General features: G+C 41.2%; 1 protein-coding gene across 1 annotated transcript; it reads right to left on the bottom strand.

The window, feature by feature from the left end:
• Positions 1 to 23565: 23565 nt before the first annotated feature.
• Positions 23566 to 24189, bottom strand: LOC118482690 (DNA-directed RNA polymerase subunit beta-like). Its single transcript, XM_035978297.1, has one exon. The coding sequence runs from the start codon at positions 24187 to 24189 to the stop codon at positions 23566 to 23568; it is 624 nt and encodes a 207-aa protein (XP_035834190.1).
• Positions 24190 to 24413: the final 224 nt, after the last annotated feature.

Raw genomic sequence — 24413 nt, 5'->3', positions numbered from 1 at the left:
GTCCGTCGAGGCCTTGGTGAGATAAATAAAGTTCAGAACAAACTGCCAAGGTTACCGTTTTACCCCTTGGCTTAGCAATCTCTTCCTTGTTTTAAGAAAATTCAAGGAGAAATTTCGTCAAAATGGGGGTTTCACACCTGATTTGGTATAATTCTCCCTTGTTTGTTGGTGAAAATAATGAGATAAGCATGAATAAATGAATAAGATCAACATAAGTCAGGCAATTTGGTCGGGAGTTTGCGGCTTTCACACCTATTCCCAACCAAATCGCTGAACTTTAATTGGAAATTCGGGTGCAGTGATAGTGAAGAATTGCAGAATAAAGCACACAAACTGGGTCTGTTGGTTCCTAACTATAGTCTAGGTCTCTAAGACAGCGACCCGGACTAGGTCGTGTCTAACCTAATTCCCTATAGTTATGGCTCAGATACCAATCTGTCACACCCCAACCGATGGCGGAATCATCGGGGCGCGGCACTGAGCGAAACAGATTGTTCAGAAGTTTCCATAACAACTATTTATATAATCCAGTTAAAGATATGTCCCATACCGTATCCCGAATAAACAAACATGTCATTACAGATAATCATCCAAACAAGAAATTCCGTTCCGACAACTCAGATTCAAATATTATTACAGCAATTGTTTATCTGCTTCTAGACCCCTATTCTGTTGACTTTCTGGCTGTAATGCCAGAGGACAAGATCTACAGACAACGATGCCTCAGATGCCTGTTCTTGGCAGACAACTATTTGTTGGGGGCTTCTAGAAACTTATTCTAGCCTCGCTTTCCTAGCAAATAAGCATCCTAATTACCTGTCACATACGTTAAAATAAAGTCAATACATAAAATATAAAGGTGAGCATACAAGTTTGATAATAGCATATAGAGTTCGAATAGTTTACGCATAACCAGCACGTACACAGAGGAAAACGAAGCACGTTAATTATCAACATGGACCTATCGATACCAATGACTGCGGGTTGACCGTCCGAGACGGTTCGCAATACATGATTACCACCGTAATCCATGCAAGTAATTGTCCTTAACAACCCCCGTGTGAACGGGTGCTGAGTCCAAACTATAGTACTACGTCGTTAAGGCAGGTGGACAGCATTCCACGTGTAAACACAATCAACAAGCATTCATTAAGTCACGTAATACATGCATATTGGTTAGCGTTCAAGTAGTTGAGTAGTGTGATCGTTTGTGTTTTGACATAAGCAACGTATGTAACACCCAAAAGTGCTAAAAGCAAAAAGGGATCGAGTATACTCACAGTGATTGGTTATGGATTGAAGGGAGCGGTGAGAGTAGGATTAGCCTGAATAGTTTGATAGCACAACAATGAGTAACGTGGAAAGATAGAAAAGTGTGAATGGATCGAATAAGCTGGTCGATCGAAACGGGCTGTTCGGTCGGCTGGTAGGTCTGTTTGGACAGTCCTGTTCGATCGGCCGATGGGCTCGATCGGCTGGGCCATTCGAGTGGATTGTTTCTTCCTCTGGTGTGTTTGTGTTTGAGGATTTGAACTTTTGAAGTTTTCGTTATAGTATATGAGAATGCTAAAATGTTCTTACCTTTCAGGTCGATCGATCGAACGGTCCGTTCGATCGGCCGGCTTAATCGATCGGCTGGGAACCTTAGAGTGATGCTCAACAGGATGTCGCTCGATCGAACAGACTGTTCGATCGGCTGGCATTCCATACTACGAACGAGTTGTTAAAACGATTAAGTGTTGAAGCATAGTATCTCATGATCCGAAGAGTAATGTTTACCAATCGAGTAGCGTATTCGATCGAACATCACTTCGTCAATAGCATACTTCATAAAATTCGAAAAGTGTGGGACCATGTGCTAGCCGATCGGCTGGCCCGGTCGATCGGCTGGCATGTCCCATCGGCTGGGCTGTTCGAACAGCCAAGCCGTTCGGCCAGCAAGTTTGACCTGGTCGGCCTTTCGTCTAACTCTTGGCTGTTTAATTACTTGTCGTCATACCGAGGTAGTTTTGATAACGAGTTGAACTATGATATCCTCCGTTCCTTCTCGTTTCTTCGACTCGGACAGGAATCACCCAAGTCCGGCCGGTGAACGGTTCGGATCGTCGGTTTAGAGTTTAACCCATCGTCGGTGAACCTAGTATATAGAATCCGAATCTTGAACCTCTTAACTGTTAGAATGATTAGTTAGCCGGTTCAAGCTCCGTTTCTACCGATTTTAAAGTTTTGGGTGTAAAAGGTTGAAGAAAGTTGGAAATTATTCATAAAATGTTAAGATGTGTTTAAGATTTGAAGAAAGTTGGAAATCGGTCAGATCTAAGCTATCCATGGTTGAATGAGGCCAAAGTTTGGTGTTCTTCAAGATCACCATGATGATATCACCCAAGAACACTTAGATCTTGGTGATTTCACGGTTAAAAATCAAGTTTTGAAAGATAGAAAGGTGTAGAATCATGCAATGATCAAAATCGTACAAGAATTAGAGTGAAAACTTACCGGAGTTGAGAGAAATCTGAGAAAAGGTGAAGAAGAAGACTGGTTCGGCCAGAGCTTTCCAAAAATGGAAAGTGTGACAATGACAGCCCTATTTATAGGCTCCAAAAGAGGAAAGTGGCAGCCGATCGGCCAGGAGCTCCGATCGAATGGGCTGCTCGATCGGCTAAGAAGATGCTTGCAGATCGGCTGGCCTGTTCGATCAGGATGCCTCCTGTTCGATCCGCGACCCACTTTGAGTATTTCGCGAGGTTTTTCGATGTTTCGATTTCGATGGACGATGATACGAATACGATAGAGTTCCTAGTCAAATTACTTTCAGTCCCAATCACTATATCTACATACAAGCATCTACATTTCACGTTTCGATGTCAATTTCGATTGAGTTCGATTGCTTTTCGAGTTTCGATTCGATTTTCGATTGATTCGCTTGAATACCACACCAAACATATAAATAAACACGCACAAGTAACACATAAGGCACACACACACGTAATACAATACCAGGGTTCCCATAATTTGAGTCTCGAGCTTGATTGATGAATCGAGTAGCTTGATTATTGATTGTTTAACTTTATCGCATTGTTACTTCCTACTATTCACAGTCGTAAATCGGTCGTATTGATTTAAACATTCGATCATTTCATTTAGACAACACTTACTCCACATAATACAAAAAGTAAAGAGAAACATTAACAGTTAAAGAAGTCAAAGTTGACTTGGACTTTGACTTTGACTTTGACATTCGAAAACACGGGGTGTTACACAAACCTCCGAAAGTGCCTGGGTGAGCATGATTTAATTGTACCTCTCGATGACCTCCAAATAAACGAAACGCTGCACTTCGTGGAAAAGCCTGTTGAAATCATGGATCGCCAAACCAAGCAGCTCAGACGCTCGCGCATTCTTATCGTGAAAGTCCGATGGGAAGGCAAACGAGGCGCAGAGTTCACTTGGGAAATCGAAAGCGACATGAAGGCAAAGTACCCGCAGTTGTTTAAGTGAAAGTCTAGAGAGAGAAAGTTCTCAAAAGTGATTCACGGTGTTGGTTGTTACAGCATCGGCCTAATTTCGGGACGAAATTCCCTAAACAAGGGGAGGCTGTAACACCCCGTGTTTCCGAAGTGATTCACGGTGTTGAAGTCAAAGGAAGAAAATATCGCTAATTGCGATCTCTCTCTCCTCGCTCAATCCCTGTTTGACTTCTTTGACTGTAGATAGTCTATTTTATGTTTTTACGTTAGTTGTATTATGTGGAGTAATTAATTACAATTGAAGTAATCGAAGTATATTTATCAATGTGAACCGCTTTACGACTGTGAATAATAGGAAGTAACAATGCGATAAAGTCAATTAATCAGTAATCGAACTAATCTAATCATCATCGAACTCGAAACTCGAATTATGCAACTTTGGTGTTATTATACGTGTGTGTGTGCCTTATGTGTTACTTGTGCATGTTTACTTTATGTTATGTGTGGTAATCAATCGAATCGAAATCGAAACTCAATCGAACTCAATCGAACTCAATCGAAATCGAGTTATGATAATTGGTGGAGAAGAGACAGTGCGAGATACAGATACTTGTATGTTGATATAGTAGTTGGGATTAAAAGTAATTTGAATACGAAACTCTATCGTATTCTCATCCATCACAATCGAGATCAAAATATCAAAAATCATCACACCGAACACTCGAATCGTGCAACTGATCGATAAGGCTACGAGCCGATCGAACAGCCAGCCGATCGGACTGCTGTCCGATCGGACAGGCTGTCCGATCGAGCTGCCTGGCCGATCGGCCAGCACTTTCCTCATTTGGCATCCTATAAATACCCTTGTCATTGTCATCCTTTCTACTTTTTGAAACCTCTGTCCGACCAGCACGCTTAGCTCATCCTTTTCTCAGATTTCTCTCGATTCCGGTAAGATTTCGTCCTAAATCTTGTACTTTCTTGATCTACACGTGCTCCTACACCTTTCTAGGGAGGCCACACTAGATATGGAAGAAGACACCGAAGTCCCCCTCATACTAGGGAGGCCATTTCTAGCCACCGCACAAGCAGTGGTAGACAAGAATGATGAAACACTTACTTTGAAGTATGGGGATAAGGAAGTGAAGTTTGGGGTTGGAAAGAGAGTAGAGGACGATGACCCGGTAAATTACATTAAGGTTATTGATTCGAGTTTGGATGAGGCTCTCCGACGGTGCAACATGGGATGCAAAACATCCCGCTCGGAAAACATATAACCTCACTTTGGGTCTAGCCAAGGACCCTTATAAACGTGGCGCACCACGGAGGCATTCCGCGGAACTATCCTTAGTTTAGTCTTTTAGTTTAATTTTAATTTGCAGGAATAAAACACACTCGGGATGGTGAAGGATAACAAGGGAAATGAGAAACATCGCCCCATGCATGAAAACAGGGCCATCCGACGACAATTTCTTCATTACAGTAAGTTCAGCATGGGCCATGTCCGCCCAATACGGCCCCGTGCTGCACACTCTGCAGAAAATTGCCTAGTTCAGGTAACTGGACACGGGCCGTGTTCGCTGAACACGCCCCCGTGTCCAGGCTTCTGTTTCTTTTCATTAATTTTTGCCACTGGCACCTGAACACGGGGCCTTGCCCGGTCACCACGGGGCCGTGTCTAGGATGCCAGTAACATAAAATTTTGCTTTTAACACCATTTTACACATTCAATCAACCTAAAAACTTATTTTTCGGACACATTGAGGACAATGTGTAATTTATGTGTGTGGGGGGGGGGATGCTAAAACCTTGAATCTTGCAAATCCTAATAACAAACCTTACACAAAACTCTATTGGAACCGCTAATCACCCCAATTTTTTTTTTTTCAAAAATTTTCATTTTTTTACTTGTCCTAAGTTTAAGTTGGGAATTCAAGTTCTAACAAGGTTATATTTTTACAAGTTTACAACCGATAGCGTCGTGATAAAAAGAACCAACATAAGAAAATTATGAAAAGGCATGACAAACTTAGTTAAAATTTGATTATATATACTTGATCACATAAAAACCCTTTCCCACAAAAGTGAGTTTTGAGCCTTTAATCGAGCATACAAATACATATCTTTACACTAAATGCTCATTTTTCGTTTCTTGTGTGAATAGCCGCTTGGTTCGTACGACTCTAGAACTTGCCATAACAATACATTCCCGGTCCTTCCCAACTTAAACCCGAGTAAGTAAATGATGGAGGCATTAGGACTAACCCTTTTTGTTTCTACACCATTATTTTTCATTTTTTACCACCTACCCAAAATCCCCCTAGTTAACCCCTTTGAGCCTAAACCTTTTCATTTCTTAACCCAAAACAATCATCCTTTTTACCCACCTAAACCTTTTTATTTTTAACCCTTTCTTTTAGTAACAACGTTCGGTTTTCTAATGACTCTTCCTTAAATATATATATATATATATATACATAATTATATTTGATGAAACCAAATAAACAAACAAGTTCATCAAAAATAACTTTATTTGAAATAAATGGTTCATCAAAATAAATAAAAATGAAAAAAATAGAAAGTCTTTCAAAAACCGACGATTGTTACGCTTTTCGCCCTTTTACTAACCACTAACCCAACCACCCACCTTTAGCCCAAGCCTAACCCTTCACCCAAAAGTCCTCTTGATATTTACAAGGGTATATAGTTAAAAAGGAGGAGGATTGATTGCTTGGCAAGCTTATGGTAGGAGTAAGTTCCATGCCGCTCTCGAGTGATTCACTAAAAAATACACCTTCGGCCGAGTGTTGAGTGATTCCCCGCGAGGTATGTGAACTTGTATATAAATGGAATTTAAAAAAAAAGGTATGTTATGCCCTAATAAGTAATTTATCTTATGAAACGTTTTTAATAAATCACGACGAATAGGATTGTAAATAAATAAAAATAAAACCTAAATAAAGAATCTTGGAAATCCCGACACTCTATGACAAGCCCAAAACTTCCCTTCTACCCATTCCATTTGGGTGTGTAAGCCACATTATAAAGAGTTTTGCTTGAGGACAAGCAAAGATTCAAGTGTGGGGGTATTTGATGTGCACAAAATGCAACATATAAATTATATCAATTGTGGCATAAAACTAACCCTTTTTAGTACTAATGTTGGAAAAAGTGTGCTTTTGTCTTCCTTTTGTATTTTCAGGATTAAATGAGCTCAAAGTAACAAAAGAAGCTAAAAGACAGCTAAATCTAACATAAATACAAGAAAAGGAACATGCCCGACTTCCCGACAGCATCTCCCTAAGCAAAACAAAGAAGACAGAAGACTGAACACGCCCCGTGCTCAGTGAGCACGGGGCCGTGCCCAAAGAACAGCAAAAAAGACAAAGCCATAGAAGCTTCTGTTGCCCACCACGGGGCCGTGCCCAGCGGACACGGGGGCGTGGTCAACTCCCTGCAGACGCATTTATTGCAATTGTGGATTACAATTAATGAAGAGAGAGACGCGGATGGACACGGGGCCGTGCCCGAGCTTCTGTTCAGCCTATAAATAGGAGTGTTTGGAGCTCTTGCAACTCATCCCTTGGCATACCACCTCTCTCACACTTCGCCCACCACCCACCATCACCATAACACCATCATCCACCACCATCATCCATTGTCCATCATAGAGTGTGTGAGTCGTCTCGGAATCCAAGATTGATCGTAAGAGCTCTTGACAATCAAAGGCCATGTTTGCCTAAGTCTCTTACATCACTTGGTGAAGACAAGTGTTTAGTGTAATACTTTTTATTTTTAATCTTTTACACTTTTTAATTGGTTTTGTATTAATGCCTTTAATTACTAGTTTCTTATGTTGAAGGTGATTCTTCCTTATCGTTTGTCCGTGGTGTCTTGGCATTATTTTAATGTCTATATAAAATAAAAGATTTTCACCATTCATATCTCCACGGTCTATATGGAGGTATGTTGGCTACCTGGTCGGGGGTTAAGGGAACGGTTTGGTAAGAGTCTTGCCATTGTTCAGTGTATAGATCCTGCAAAGGACCTGGATCAAATTTAGTTGGACCTCCTTCGATACCCAAAGGTATTGGATGGCGGGGGTCCAAACTCTTTGATCCCCTCATAAGTTAAACTACTATTAAAACTTTAACCCAGCTACTTAGGACTGTATCCCTGCTGACTCAGACTACTTAGCTGAGGGTAACGTTGCCTTCAAAAGAGGGGCCTACCACATTATGCATTAATAACTTAATTAATTATCTTTCAATAATCCGACCCTTTAGGATAGCTGACTCAAACTACTGGGTTGAGGGTAACGTCGCCTTCAAAAGAGGGGCCTACTACAATAACTAAGATAATCTCTTAAACAAGTGCAAAAGTGCGAAAATAATCAAAGGTTACACTACACACGAGTCGGATCCAAGTGATTCATCTTGTCTATATGTTTTTATTTTTATTTTATTTTTCAGCATTTTAGTTAGTTTTATTTTCATAGTTTAAAAAACCTTTTTCTAACGTTTTGATTTGATTAGACGTTGAGGATAAACCGGTACTAAAAGCTCTTGTGTCCTTGGACGACCTCGGTATCTTACCAACACTATACTACGTCCACGATGGGTGCACTTGCCCATATGTGTGTTTAGTGTTAGTAAATATCGTGTTTTATAAATTTAAAACTTGGCTAAAAAGTGTAAAAAGGGCTTAAAATATACATCTAAAATATAACACACTTCACGCACATCAATCCCTTTTTGCTTTCAGCACTTTTGGGTGTTACATACGTTACTTATACGAAATCACATCGAACACAATATGCAACATTTTAAACGCTAACGTTACCGCATGTATTACGTGACTAAATGAATGCTTGTTGTTATGTTTAATGTGGAATGCTGTCTACCTGCCTTAACGACGATAGTACTATAGTTTGGACTCAGCACCCGTTCACACGGGGGTTGTTAAGGACAATTACTTGCATGGATTACAGTGGTAATCATGTATTGCGAACTGCCTCGGGCAGTCAACCCACAGTCATTGGTATCGATAGATCCACGTCGATAATTAACATGCTTTGTTTTCCTCTGTGTACGTGCTGGTTATGCGTAAACTACTTCGAACTCTATTATGCTATTATCAAACTTGTATGCTCACCTTTACATTTTATGTATTGACTTTATTTTAACGTATGTGACAGGTGTTTAAGATGCTTATCTGCTAGGAAAGCGAGGCTAGAATAAAGCTCTAGAGCCCAACAAATAGTTGTCTGTTGTGGTTAAATTAAGGGTCACTAGAAGCAGATAAACAATTGCTGTTTATTTAAATCTGAGTTGTCGGAACAGAATATTTGCCTAGATTTTTGTCTGAATAATTTATTTTACAATTTGAGATACGGTATGGGACGTATTATTTAAATTGAATAGTAATGATAAATGTTATGGAAACTTCTGGACAATCTGTTTCGCTCAGTGCCAAGCCCCGATGATTCCGCCATCGGTTGGGGCGTGACATGATGATTTCACGGTTAAAAGTTAAGATTCAAAAGATAGAAAGGTGTAGGAGTGCGTGTAGATTAAGAAAGTACAATATTTAGGACGAGATCTTACCGGAATTAAGAGAAATCGAAGAAAAGGTGGGGAGAGCGTGTTGTTCGGTCAGAGAGTTGCCAAAAGTAGAAAGAATGAAAGTGACAGGAGGTATTTATAGAGTTCCAAAAGAGGAAAGGGGCTGGTCAATCGGCCAGGCAGCTCGATCGGACAGCCTGTCCGATCGGACAGTCGTTCGATCGGACGGCTGGTCGATCGGCTGGTTGCCTGATCGATCGGTCGCCTGGTTTGAGTGTTCGGTGCGCCGATTTTTGCTGTTTCGATTTCGATTGCGAGCGATGCGATGCGATAGAGTTTTCTTATTCAAATTACTTTTAATCCCAACCACTCATATCTCGCGCTATCTCTTCTCCACTAATTATCATACTATATCAACATACAATCATCCTTGTTTCGTATTCGTTTTGCGATTGCGATTCGATTGCGATTGAGTTCGACTGGGTTTCGATTGATTTCCACACATATCATAAGTTAAACATGCACAAGTAACATATAAGGTACACACACACGTATAACAATCACCAAAATGCGAAACTCGAGTTGCGAGCGCGATGTTGATTAGATTAGTTCGATTAGCGTTCAGTTGACTTTATCGCATTATTACTTCCTATTATTCCTAGTCGTAAAGTGTAACACCTCGAAATTTTGAGTCCAATAATGTATTGACACGTGTCTTCAGTTTACACGTGACATTTAATATTTAATAAAGGAATAATATTGACAAACCTTGAAAGTATGTAAATTCGAGGGTTATAAATGTCAAAAAAGGGTAAGTATACTGTATAGTAACCCTAAAAGATGCTCGTACCTTAAAACGAATAAATCATGGATCGTACGGAAGCGAAACGCGGAAGAAAGTGAGAGATTACAAGCTGCGGGGGTTAACTGTGTCAACATGTTTGATTATACCCCTGAGTGACCCTTTGACGTACCTGAAGCCTTGTAACAGTAAAATACGCTCACTAGAATATAATATATAAATTCCGCGAAGTTCCGTTTTAAAACGAGAAACTTATGACCAAATTCGTACGAGAGGGGTTAAAAGCGTCAACTATATAAATTGAGGCTTCTCGGATAATAAGTAAACTATCCGGGGGCTTAACAACACGGGTAAATAATGCGAGGTCCTTAATTATAACTAACCGAGGGCCATATCGCAAAGTTACCCCTTCAAACCCCGAAAGGTCAGGGTATTAATTACCAAAGATTTTCATAATCATTATAAAAGATTCAAAAAGATATTTTTCTTAACCCTTACGGACCGCAAGGGTCATGCCTTACGGACCGTAAGGAAGTGAACGATTAAACTCAGATCCGCTACAGATTTACGGACCGCAAGGCCTAAGCCATACGGTCCGTAAGCAACGCCCAGCGACAGAAACATGGCTGTTGGCTCTTTTAAGCGACAAGACAATTATGGATGGGTTTTCCAGAGGCATGGGCGCCCCCCTACTCGACCCATAACACCTTAGGACACCTGCCCATCATCCATGCTCACTTATAGACCAATGTGTGATGATATAAGAGCATTTCTTGCACTATAAATAGACCTTCAATGTTCACAACTTAAACACACCTCAAACACACTCTTCTGATCATACTTGGAGCTCTCAAAGCTTTCTCTTATCATCCTACTTCGTGTTCAAGCTTCTGTAAGTCGTTAAATCCTTTATGGTTTAGTTTTTGCTTAGTATATAGCTAAGAACCAAACCGTCGTAACTACGGTTTGACTTCAAGATAAATCCGTAATGGCTCAGTCTTATGTCGAATCAAAGGTGGTTATGTGTTAGTGTTTATGTGGGTAATAAACCTCTGAAAGGGTTCCCCATGATCACCACTCTAACTAGTTCAAATGTCGAGTCAAACGAATGCTTAAAAAGTCAACAGAAAGTCATTTTTGCGATTCTTGCATAATCTGTAATGTACATACTATGAAACCTGTTTTGATAATCATAAAACATGATAATAAGTATATAAACTTGTCTAAACTCGTTTGATTCGGCCATTTGCTATATTGACCCGGTTCAGAACCGAATGTCGCAAAAGTTTGACTTTTGCTTTGACTTCAGTTCTGACCCGTTTTAGTGCAATATAGATATGCCTTAGGACTCTCTTAGGACCAGGTTACATGATGGTATAACCCTCTGTGACCAGTTCGTTGTTGTCCGAGTCTTTTACGCGTTTCCGTTAATTGCTTAAAAAGTTGACCGTAACGCCCTTTTCAAAATAAAACGAGTATTTCGGATACGTGAAAGGACCATGACTATGCTTACTAAATTCTAAGCATGTCCTTAAAGTTTCACGTCAATCCGAGGTCTAGAATAGGAGTTATGCTAAAAAGCGCAATTAAAGTAAACTTTTGTAATAAACGGCGCAATTAGCATAACGCCTACCTAAACCAAGATTTCGTCACCGAAACTTTTACCCACTGTAATAAAATAATATTTTGGGATTTTTAAAGATTTTTAATAAATTTTAACCTGCTCATAACCTGCGGTTGTGGCTACGGTTCGGTAAATACCGAATATGCCCTTTTCGGCCAAAACTTGAGTTCTACAAGGTCTTTTGACCCGATTCCAGTTGCTACTGATTTTAATTAATAAATAAAGTATTTTACACTTATTAAACTGATCGGGAAACTCAGGTTTCCTGTAGAACTCAGAAATCCCTTTAAAAGTCTTTAAAATGACCGGAAAACCCCTACGGGGCATATAATGAACTAAAACTCGTTACAGGCATTATGGAAGGTATCCTACTGATACCACAACCTCTTTAAAGTATATTGACTTAGGAAAACAGTGTAGGACTCCTACGATTACCCGTTGCGCCTATTGCGCGCACGGTTCGGCTTATGTAACTAGTTTACATAAATTAGCCGATACGAGTCAAACCATATCATTTTGACCCCAAAATCCAGAGTGTGAATATTAAACCCATATAAAGCAAGTCTCCGAACTTGTTGGGTCAGAATCACATTCCATTCTCGGTTTTTGCCTTTCACGCGATTAAATCGTATCTATCCTTCGAAACTAACCGGTCTAGGCTACGGCTAATATAAAGACCCGTTAGGATTCTAATAGGTTAATTTAAACCTTCGTTCCAGAATAAGGAGCCTCAGTAAAAGATACCTGTGATTTAACTGATTAAGGAATATACATTACAAAGGTAAATACTTTTAACTTATTTTCCCTTATACGGGCTTGGGTTACGGTATATAAAATACCGCTTGATTGAGCATCAAATAATTCCATCGCTTAGGTGGTTAATTGGATAGTTTGATCGGCTCATTTAAACAGTCTTGTTACTTAAAAGCCTTTGGGGGGTTAATGACCATGTCCCGGATATCCTTGGCATCATTCGAAGAAATGGCCACGACCTTGACAGTCAGGTGTAGGCGTACACCCGGTATTATGTCTATATTATTAAAAGACGTAGCCGATGGTTTACCCACCTCGGTTTTACGCAAATGTGGTGTGTCTATTGATCTTTAACCCGGACACGATCCGGGCTACTGAACGCAAAGAAGGAACATGTAATTCGTTCACAAGATTATAATTTTTAAATAATTCTCCCAAGTTAAATAAACATGTTTATGCCATGTGCATCCAAACCAATTTTCAACCATTTTACAAAATGAGTCAGTTCATTGTATTTACCAGTGTAAACTGACGTATTTTCCCAAAAATATTAAGTGCAGGTACTACACGTAATTGGCTGGTAGTAGCTCCCTAGCATCCAAGGAAGTCTCGCAAGCTTGATGTCTATCTGTTGAACAATATTTTTATTTATTTGATCCATCCTGTGGATACTATTCAACTACTTGTGATACAATTGGATATTACAGTAAATGGTTGAATTATATTTATCTTTTTGCTTCCGCTGTGCATTCATATATTGTGGTTTGACTATATTGTTGCCAACTACGTCACGGTAATCCCCCACCAGGCCCACCGGTGATACACGTGGAAATCGGGGTGTGACAGGTTGGTATCAGAGCCAACATTGAGTGAATTAAACACTATCCTAATGTGTTTAATCTCAATGACACAATTGCACATACTTGAGTCTAGACAAGAACATAGGACAAATTCGAATTGTTATTCCAAATTTGTCTTTTTCTTTTATTACTGTTATTTAAAGTTTTGAAAGCAGGTAATATGCCGCCAGTGATATTCCGAGGAAGAGGAAGGGGAAGAAGGGGAAGAAGAGGCAGAGGAGAGATCATTACACATCACGATCACGAAGCCGGACCTTCAAATACGCGAGCTCCTTCAACCACAAAGAGCGAAGAACCGCAAAGGCGAAGAGACCTTTATGAACCTGCCAGGCATTCCACCTCGCATAGCTCAACGCCATCATACCGGCACTCATTCGGGCCAAATTCCGAGAATGACCCCAACAACCCACAACCCTCCTTCATACCTCTACAGCGTTCAGTATCACACCGAAATTTTGACGACCCTACTCCATACTTCAGAGGTCAGTTTAATCCAGCTGACTACATCCAGGAACCTTCAGGTTTTGTTCCGTTAGGGCCATAAGACCACTTCTCCGAAGATCATATGGACGAGGATACTGATCCGACAGAACCTGCTCGTGGTACGCCCACGCACCCAATAGAAATCTCTGATGGGTCATCCTTCCATGGTGCACCCTATCAGGGACCAGATAACTTCATGGCGTTGTTTAATCAACACGAGTGGTACCATACGCCACAGTCATCACAACAGCCGCAACATCCGCGAGATCCCTCCGAGGGTCCACATTTCGTGGCAGTTACGCCATCACCTCCGCCACCGGCACAGCCAGTAATGCCTGATCCGCCAAGGCGTAGGAGGACAAATGCCCGTATGTCCACCCGAGGAGGAGGGGATTTCCACTTCAGCACCCCTCGACACTCTAGTAGTAGCCACTACCCGCCACTACAAGAAGAAGGACCTTCAAGTCCTGTGCAGGAGGCGAACTCCGCACCAGCTGCACCAACTTCGCCACCCTTTGGGTATGACCACCCAATACCTGCGTACACGGGTCCAACGGCTTACAACCCGTTCGAACCGTCATCGCAAGCACATTACAACTACAACTATGAGCGCGACCCATATGTGGTGTCGGCCAGGTATAATGCACGATATCCCGACGGAGCTCATGGGAACATGGGAGCACCGGACTACTCAGCTCATGGGTATCCAGCACCTCCCAGACCTCCAGTTCCGCAACAGGCGCCACAACCACGTTTCTCTCCTCCTGAACAAGAAGAAATACTCCACCGTTTGAGCCGTGTGGAGAGAGAATTCGAGGAAGAACGTAAGAGCCACCGAGGATTCCTCAAGGGCTTAGCAAACCTACTAAAGGGCAAGAAGAAGAAACGTGACCATTAGTCCTATTGTATGTTCTAATGTAATGTTTATTTTAAAAAGAAGTCCCTGCGTGGACATTTATCGTATTTCAGTCCCTACGTGGACTTATCTTTTAGTCCTTGCATGGACACTTATCTTGTATTAGTCCCTGCGTGGACTTGTCACTTATTTTAAAACCTCTATGTAGGTATGTACTATTTAAAAGTCCCGTTTAGGGCAGTATGTAATCGAATTAAAATTATGGAATGTTATATTATGAATTTCATTTTGTTATTACTATATATGAAATAAATCAAAATCATTCCTTCTAACTTGATCTGCCAAAATAAAGAATCTTAGAGTGAAACCTAGCCAGGTGTTTTTTAAGATCCGGCCAAGATGGTAAGACCTAATTAAAAGATTCTGATTCCCTGTTAACCTCTGTAAGCATGCTAACAATCATGGCAGATGTGATTCGTTAAAATTACACACGCCATTCTTATACAAGAATCCTTTAAAGGATTCCAAAACCCAAATTAATGATATAATAAATCATGGGTTAAATCATCAATAAAGATGATCACTTGTTAAACATCCATAAGTGATGTAGTGCCTACGGGCCATACATATTGTCATAATAAGGCAAAGGACAGTGGTAGTTTAGGACTCCCTGTCAGAAGGAGTAAAAGGACTACGGTTCAAACCTTCATACCTTGATTCTCTGTAATCTCGGCTAACATTATAATAACGTCCTCGTGACTAGGCTTTTATGCCACTAGCAATATTAATTGTAATTAGGATAAGTATGTTTAAATCCTAAATATAAAGTGAGTAGCAAATTAACCAAATATGGTCTTCGTTACCATGGTTAATGGATTGCCATAAAAGACAATTCAATAATAAACTCCTAAATAGAATTTTCATTATCTTCTGCAGCAGATACAAGCTACTATGGGGAATCCAAATGGATGGAGTAGTCATACAAATGAAGATGATTATGATAATGCCCAAATAAATTTGACGGGCGCTCAACTCAAGGCTCTTGTCGACAATGCTGTGCAAGCAGCTCTGGATCGACAATATACAGAATCCCGAAGCAGAACAGTTTCCAAACCACCATCAAAGCCAAAGACACACTCAAAAACCCACAGCAAACCACTATCCAAACCTAAGAAGGACGACGATAACCACTCGTCCAAGCCCAAGAAAGACGACGACAACCACTCGTCAAACGAAAATAGTGTTCGTCGCGAACGGGAGTATACTGATGCCTCCCTTGCCAGGGGCTGCACATACAAGTACTTCGTATCTTGTAAACCCCGAGACTTTACGGGGGAGAAGGGTGCCGTCGAGTGTATGACATGGTTGGACGAGATGGACACAGTTGTGGACATCAGTGGCTGCGCTGAAAGGGATGTAGTGAAGTTTGTGTCCCAGTCATTTAAGGGCGAGGCCCTAGCTTGGTGGAGGGCGCTGGTTCAGGCCTCAGGAAAAGTTGTGCTTTACAGCATGACGTGGGAGGAATTCGTTTCTCTCATCAGAGAAAATTACTGCCCTCAGCATGAGGTGGAGAAGATAGAGTCCGATTTTGTGTCATTGGTGATGACAAATCTGGACTGCCAGGCCTACTTGACGAGCTTCAATATGATGTCTCGCTTGGTTCCTTATCTAGTCACCCCGGAACCAAGGAGGATTGCTCGTTTTATCGGGGGGTTAGAACCCGCGATAAAGGCTAGTGTGAAGGCCTCTTGGCCAACGACCTTCAGGTCTGTGACTGACCTCTCTTTATCCCTCACGATGGACGCGGTCCGACTGAGATCGCAGAGGAACAAAGAGGCCGAAAAGAGGAAGCGTGAGGATGATACCTCGCGAAGGTCAGGAAAGAAACACCGTGGAAACGGTGATGGCAAGAGAGGGGGCGAGTCGAGAAAGGATGGGCAACAATCGGGAGAGAAGCCCAAATGCAAGAACTGCCAGAAATTCCACTTCGGGAAGTGCAGGCTTGGGTCGAACTCACAGTCGCAGTCAAAGACGTATGCTTGTGGACTGTGCAAGTCCAAGGACCACAAAACTGTGGACTGTAAGAAGATCAAGGACGCAACTTGCTACAACTGTAGTGAGAAGGGGCACATCAGGAGCAACTGCCCCAAGTTCAGCAAGAAGACTGAAGAACCCAAAAAGAATAACGCTAGAGTCTTCAAAATGGATGTGAAGGAAGCCCTACAAGACGACAACGTAATAACAGGTACTTTTCTCGTGAATAATATATTTGCAAGAGTACTTTTCGATTCAGGCGCTGACAAATCCTTCGTAGACCAAAAATTTTGCAAACTGTTGAACATGCCTATTAAAACCCTAAATGTAAAGTACGAAGTAGAGCTAGCAGACGGCACTGTAGAAACCGTCTCCACTATATTAGAGGGATGTATGATATCCATTAAGAACCATTCTTTTCCTCTATCTCTACTTCCCTTTAATCTAGCTGGTTTTGACATCGTTCTGGGCATGGACTGGTTAGCGCACAATCAGGCCCAGATAGTCTGCAATAGAAAACAAATTGTGCTAAAGACCCCGACTGGCGAATCGCTCACCATTCGAGGGGATACGCAGTATGGGTTGCCCGAGAACGTATATATGCTCAAAGCTTCAAGGTGCTTAAAAAGAGGATGTGTCATCTACATGGCACAAGTGATTATTGAAGAATCCAAAGCAAGGATAGAAGACATTCCTTTCATTTCGGAGTATCCAGAAGTTTTCCCTGAAGACCTACCTGGGTTGCCACCAGATAGGCAGGTGGAATTCAGGAAAGATATCATTCCTGGAGCAGCTCCCATTGCTAGAGCACCCTACAGGCTAGCACCGACTGAAATGAAGGAATTGAGAACCTAGCTGGATGAACTGTTAGCAAAAGGATTCATCAAGCCTAGTTCGTCTCCCTGGGGAGCACCTGTCCTGTTTGTGAAGAAAAAGGACGGATCGATGCGTCTGTGCATCGATTATCGTGAACTCAATAAAGTCACGATAAAGAATAGGTACCCATTGCCAAGGATCGACGACTTGTTTGATCAATTACAAGGGGCTAGCTATTTCTTAAAGATCGACTTGAGGTCAGGCTACCATCAGTTGAAGGTCAGAGATGAAGATGTACACAAAACAACATTTAGGACTCGTTACGGTCACTACGAGTTCCTAGTGATGCCTTTTGGGCTCACAAATGCACCGGCTGCGTTCATGGATCTTATGAATCGCGTCTGTAAGCCGTACTTGGACAAATTTGTCATCGTTTTCATCGACGACATCCTTATCTATTCAAGGAATAAAGCCGACCATGAGAAACACCTACGATGTATTCTCGAATTACTGCATCGCGAGAAACTCTATGCCAAATTCTCTAAATGTGAATTCTGGCTACGAGAAGTCCAATTTCTTGGACATTTCGTAAGTGAAAGTGGTATCCAGGTGGATCCCGCTAAGGTAGAGGCGGTCATGAATTGGCAAGAGCCAAAGACGCCCACAGAGATCCGTAGTTTCCTGGGATTGGCAGGATACTACCGGAGATTCATTGAAAACTTCTCAAGGATTGCTGCGCCATTAACTTCTCTAACCAAGAAGAAGGAAAAGTTTATTTGGGGCCCTAAGCAGCAAGAATCCTTTGATATTTTGAAACAAAGGCTGAGCAACACTCCTGTGTTGACGCTACCAGAAGGTACCGAAGAGTTCGTAGTTTACTGCGACGCGTCACACACAGGCATGGGGTGTGTGCTCATGCAGAAAGGCAAAGTGATTGCCTATGCTTCATGACAGTTAAAGGTGCACGAAAAGAATTACACCACCCATGACTTGGAACTGGGTGCCGTTGTATTCGCACTAAAACTGTGGAGGCATTATTTATATGGAATCAAGTTTGTGATCTATTCAGATCACAAAAGCCTTCGGCACTTATTCAATCAGAAGGAGCTAAACATGAGGCAACGCCGTTGGATGGAGACCTTGAATGATTATGATTGTGAGATCAGGTACCATCCCGGCAAGGCGAATGTAGTCGCTGATGCCCTGAGCCGGAAAGAAAGGATGAAACCCATCCGAATCAATGCTAGGAGAATGGAAGTAAAGAATAACTTGATCGAAAGGATATTAGCTGCACAGCGAGAGGCTGTGTTGGAACCTAATTATCCTAAGGAAAAATTAGGAATAACTGAGGAGCAGTTGACTCTCCACAAGGATGGACTTTTGAGATTGAATGGGCGGATATGGGTTCCTATTTATGGAGGACTACGAGATGTTATCCTCCAGGAAGCCCATAGCTCCAAATATTCTGTCCACCCTGGAGCAGATAAAATGTATCAGGATTTAAAGGCAAATTATTGGTGGATAGGCTTGAAAAAGTCTGTAGCCGCTTATGTAGCCAAGTGCTTGACTTGTGCGCAAGTCAAGGCTGAGCATCAAAAGCCATCTGGCTTGCTACAACAGCCTGAACTTCCTGAATGGAAATGGGAGTGTGTAACTATGGATTTTATCACCAAGTTACCAAAAACGAGCAAAGGAAACGACACAATATGGGTTATAGTCGACCGACTGACTAAGTCAGCTCATTTCCTACCCATCAAGGAGACTTATAGCTCCGATACCTTGGCCCAGTTATATGTTGATAAGATTGTCGCCCTACATGGCATACCTGTGTCTATTATCTCTGATCGAGATACGAGATACACGTCTCACTTCTGGAAGAGTTTTCAACAATCCTTGGGCACACGTTTGAACTTTAGTACAGCTTACCATCCCCAGACAGACGGTCAGAGTGAGCGTACTATTCAAACGTTAGAAGACATGCTGCGAGCATGTGCTATCGATTTAGGTGGTAGTTGGGATAAGAACTTACCCCTAATCGAATTCTCCTACAACAATAGCTACCATACCAGCATAAAGGCTGCGCCTTTCGAGGCATTATACGGTAGGAAGTGTAGATCGCCTGTTTGTTGGGCAGAAGTGGGAGAGGTCCAATTATCAGGACCAGAGATAGTTTTCGAGACAACGGACAAGATTGTCCAGATCCGGGAACGTCTCAAAGCTGCCCGTGATAGGCAGAAAAGTTACGCTGATCCGAAGCGTAAGGATTTTCACTTTGAGGTAGGTGAAAAAGTGTTACTAAAGGTATCACCCTGGAAAGGGGTGATGCGTTTCGGTAAGAAGGGTAAACTGAGCCCGCGATACATAGGACCTTTTGAGGTTATCGAACGGGTCGGGTCGGTTGCCTATAAATTAAACTTACCAGAAGAGCTCAATGGAATTCATAATGTGTTCAACATCTGCAATCTAAAGAAGTGTTTCGCTGATGTATCATTGGTGATCCCACACTCAGATGTGCATATAGATGAGAGCTTGAAGTTTGTGGAGAAGCCTTTGTCGATTGAAGACCGACAGGTGAAAAAGCTCCGAAGAAAACATGTACCGATAGTTAAAGTTAAATGGGATGCTCGAAGAGGCCCTGAATTCACGTGGGAAGTTGAATCCACAATGAAGGAGAAATATCCCTATTTGTTTGAGTAAATCTCGGGTCGAGATTTATTTTAAGGGGGTGAGGATGTAACACCTCGAAATTTTGAGTCCAATAATGTATTGACACGTGTCTTGAGTTTACACGTGGCATTTAATATTTAATAAAGGACTAATATCGACAAATCTTGAAAGTATGTAAATTCGAGGGTTATAAATGTCAAAAAAAGGGTAAGTATACTGTATAGTAACCCTAAAAGATGCTCGTACCTTAAAACGAACAAATCATGGATCGTACGGAAGCGAAACGCGGAAGAAAGTGAGAGATTACAAGCTGCGGGGGTTAACTGTGTCAACATGTTTGATTATACCTCTGAGTGACCCTTTGACGTACCCGAAGCCTTGTAACAGTAAAATACGCTCACTAGAATATAATATATAAATTCCGCGAAGTTCCATTTTAAAACGAGAAACTTATGACCAAATTCGTACGAGAGGGGTTAAAAGCATCAACTATATAAATTGAGGCTTCTCGGATAATAAGTAAACTATCCGGGGGCTTAACAACACGGGTAAATAACGCGAGGTCCTTAATTATAACTAACCGAGGGCCATATCGCAAAGTTACCCCTTCAAACCCGAAAGGTCAGGGTATTAATTACCAAAGATTTTCATAATCATTATAAAAGATTCAAAAAGATATTTTTTTAACCCTTACGGACCGCAAGGGTCATGCCTTATGGACCGTAAGGAAGTGAATGATTAAACTCAGATCCGCTACAGATTTACGGACCGCAAGGCCTAAGCCATACGGTCCGTAAGCAACGCCCAGCGACAGAAACATGGATGTTGGCTCTTTTAAGCGGCAAGACAATTATGGATGGGTTTTCCAGAGGCATGGGCGCCCCCTACTCGACCCATAACACCTTAGGACACCTGCCCATCATCCATGCTCACTTATAGACCAATGTGTGATGATCTAAGAGCATTTCTTGCACTATTAATAGACCTTCAATGTTCACAACTTAAACACACCTCAAACACACTCTTCTGATCATACTTGGAGCTCTCAAAGCTTTCTCTTATCATCCTACTTCGTGTTCAAGCTTCTGTAAGTCGTTAAATCCTTTATGGTTTAGTTTTTGCTTAGTATATAGCTAAGAACCAAACCGTCATAACTACGGTTTGACTTCAAGTTAAATCCGTAATGGCTCAGTCTTATGTCGAATCAAAGGTGGTTATGTGTTAGTGTTTATGTGGGTAATAAACCTCTGAAAGGGTTCCCCATGATCACCACTCTAACTAGTTCAAATGTCGAGTCAAACGAATGCTTAAAACGTCAACAGAAAGTCATTTTTGCGATTCTTGCATAATCTGTAATGTACATACTATGAAACCTGTTTTGATAATCATAAAACATGATAATAAGTATATAAACTTGTCTAAACTCGTTTGATTCGGCCATTTGCTATATTGACCCGGTTCGGAACCGAATGTCGCAAAAGTTTGACTTTTGCTTTGACTTCAGTTCTGACCCGTTTTAGTGCAATATAGATATGCCATAGGACTCTCTTAGGACCAGGTTACATGATGGTATAACCCTCTGTGACCAGTTCGTTGTTGTCCGAGTCTTTTACGCGTTTCCGTTAATTGCTTAAAAAGTTGACCGTAACGCCCTTTTCAAAATAAAACGAGTATTTCGGATATGTGAAAGGACCATGACTATGCTTACTAAATTCTAAGCATGTCCTTAAAGTTTCAAGTCAATCCGAGGTCTAGAATAGGAGTTATGCTAAAAAGCGCAATTAAAGTAAACTTTTGTAATAAACGGCGCAATTAGCATAACGCCTACCTAAACCAAGATTTCGTCACCGAAACTTTTACCCACTGTAATAAAATAATATTTTGGGATTTTTAATAAATTTTAACCTGCTCATAACCTGCGGTTGTGGCTACGGTTCGGTAAATACCGAATATGCCCTTTTCGGCCAAAACTTGAGTTCTACAAGGTTTTTTGACCCGATTCCAGTTGCTACTGATTTTAATTAATAAATAAAGTATTTTACACTTATTAAACTGATCGGGAAACTCAGGTTTCCTGTAGAACTCAGAAATCCCTTTAAAAGTCTTTAAAATGACCGGAAAACCCCTACGGGGCATATAATGAACTAAAACTCGTTACATGCATTATGGAAGGTATCCTACTGATACCACAACCTCTTTAAAGTATATTGACTTAGGAAAACAGTGTAGGACTCCTACGATTACCCGTTGCGCCTATTGCGCGCACGGTTCGGCTTATGTAACTAGTTTACATAAATTAGCCGATACGAGTCAAACCATATCATTTTGACCCCAAAATCCAGAGTGTGAATATTAAACCCATATAAAGCAAGTCTCCGAACTTGTTGGGTCAGAATCACATTCCATTCTCGGTTTTTGCCTTTCACGCGATTAAATCGTATCTATCCTTCGAAACTAACTGGTCTAGGCTACGGCTAATATAAAGACCCGTTAGGATTCTAATAGGTTAATTTAAACCTTCGTTCCAGAATAAGGAGCCTCAGTAAAAGATACCTGTGATTTAACTGATTAAGGAATATACATTACAAAGGTAAATACTTTTAACTTATTTTCCCTTATACGGGCATGGGTTACGGTATATAAAATACCGCTTGATTGAGCATCAAATAATTCCATCGCTTAGGTGGTTAATTGAATAGTTTGATCGGCTCATTTAAACAGTCTTGTTACTTAAAAGCCTTTGGGGGGTTAATGACCATGTCCCGGATATCCTTGGCATCATTCGAAGAAATGGCCACGACCTTGACAGTCGGGTGTAGGCGTACACCCGGTATTATGTCTATATTATTAAAAGACGTAGCCGATGGTTTACCCACCTCGGTTTTACGCAAATGTGGTGTGTCTATTGATCTTTAACCCGGACACGATCCGGGCTACTGAACGCAAAGAAGGAACATGTAATTCGTTCACAAGATTATAATTTTTAAATAATTCTCCCAAGTTAAATAAACATGTTTATGCCATGTGCATCCAAACCAATTTTCAACCATTTTACAAAATGAGTCAGTTGATTGTATTTACCAGTGTAAACTGACGTATTTTCCCAAAAAGATTAAGTGCAGGTACTACACGTAATTGGCTGGTAGTAGCTCCCTAGCATCCAAGGAAGTCTCGTAAGCTTGATGTCTATCTGTTGAACAATATTTTTATTTATTTGATCCATCCTGTGGATACTATTCAACTACTTGTGATACAATTGGATATTACAGTAAATGGTTGAATTATATTTATCTTTTTGCTTCCGCTGTGCATTCATATATTGTGGTTTGACTATATTGTTGCCAACTACGTCACGGTAATCCCCCACCGGGCCCACCGGTGATACACGTGGAAATCGGGGTGTGACATAAAGCGATTCGTAGCGATAAATATTCGTCGATTATTGCGATTATAATTAATTACTCCACATAATACAACTAACGTAAAACATAAAATAGACTAACTACGAGTCAAAGAAGTCAAAACAGGAATTTAGCAAGGAGAGACAGATCGTAATTAGCAATCTTTTCCTCCTTTTACTTCAATCTTGACTTTGACTTTGACTTTGACTTTCGAAACACGGGGTGTTACAGAAGAATCCTAGAATTGCGGTATTTCATTAGTGACCCTTTCGGGGCCTTGGTTAATCTGAATTTCATATTTACGTATGTGAAAAGAAGTATAAATATCTTCATATACTAAGCGCTCGCTAATGAGTACTGCATCTTCAAAATTGTAACCTTCCCATGGCATATAAGCTACTAATACGTTTTTCCCCAAAGCGAGTTCGCCACCAACTATAGCAGCACCATACGCTAAAATTTGTCCCTTTTTAATGCATTTACCCTGCCGAACCTGGGGTTTTTGATGCATACAAGTATTTTTGTTGGAACGTTGATACATAACTAATGGAATCCTTAGAATATCCCCATTACCTGATAAAAGGATCTTGTCAGTATCAGCATAAAAAATCTTTCCTTCGTGTTCGGCTATAGCAAGAGCCCCTGAATCTAGAGCCGCTTGGCCTTCCAATCCAGTTCCAACAATGCACTTCTCGGACTGAGAAAGAGGGACTGCTTGGCGTTGCATATTAGAACTCATTAAAGCCCGATTCGCATCATTATGCTCGATAAAAGGAATGAGGGAAGCTCCAATAGAAAAATATTGGAAGGCAAAAATACTTCGAAGTTGAACCTCTTCCCATGCAATAGTCAGGAATTCCATCTTTTTCATCGGGTCCGGGTAGAGACCAAAGATCTTGAGTGACCGATCCGGCAGAACAACTCAAAAGATAAAGAAGTATCGTTAATTTCTTCATGCTCGTTCCAAGTTCGAAGTACCAATCCCTAAAACGGACTATGTAATGCTATGTAATGTACTTTGTTACGGGTGGTCATTTTACTAGAGGATATTTGTGTACCATAGTCAGTAGCTAGATATGGATAAGG

The sequence above is a fragment of the Helianthus annuus genome, chromosome 10, assembly GCF_002127325.2.
Source record: "Helianthus annuus cultivar XRQ/B chromosome 10, HanXRQr2.0-SUNRISE, whole genome shotgun sequence".
Lineage (NCBI taxonomy): Eukaryota > Viridiplantae > Streptophyta > Magnoliopsida > Asterales > Asteraceae > Helianthus > Helianthus annuus.
This window is presented reverse-complemented; position numbering and strand designations above follow the sequence as displayed.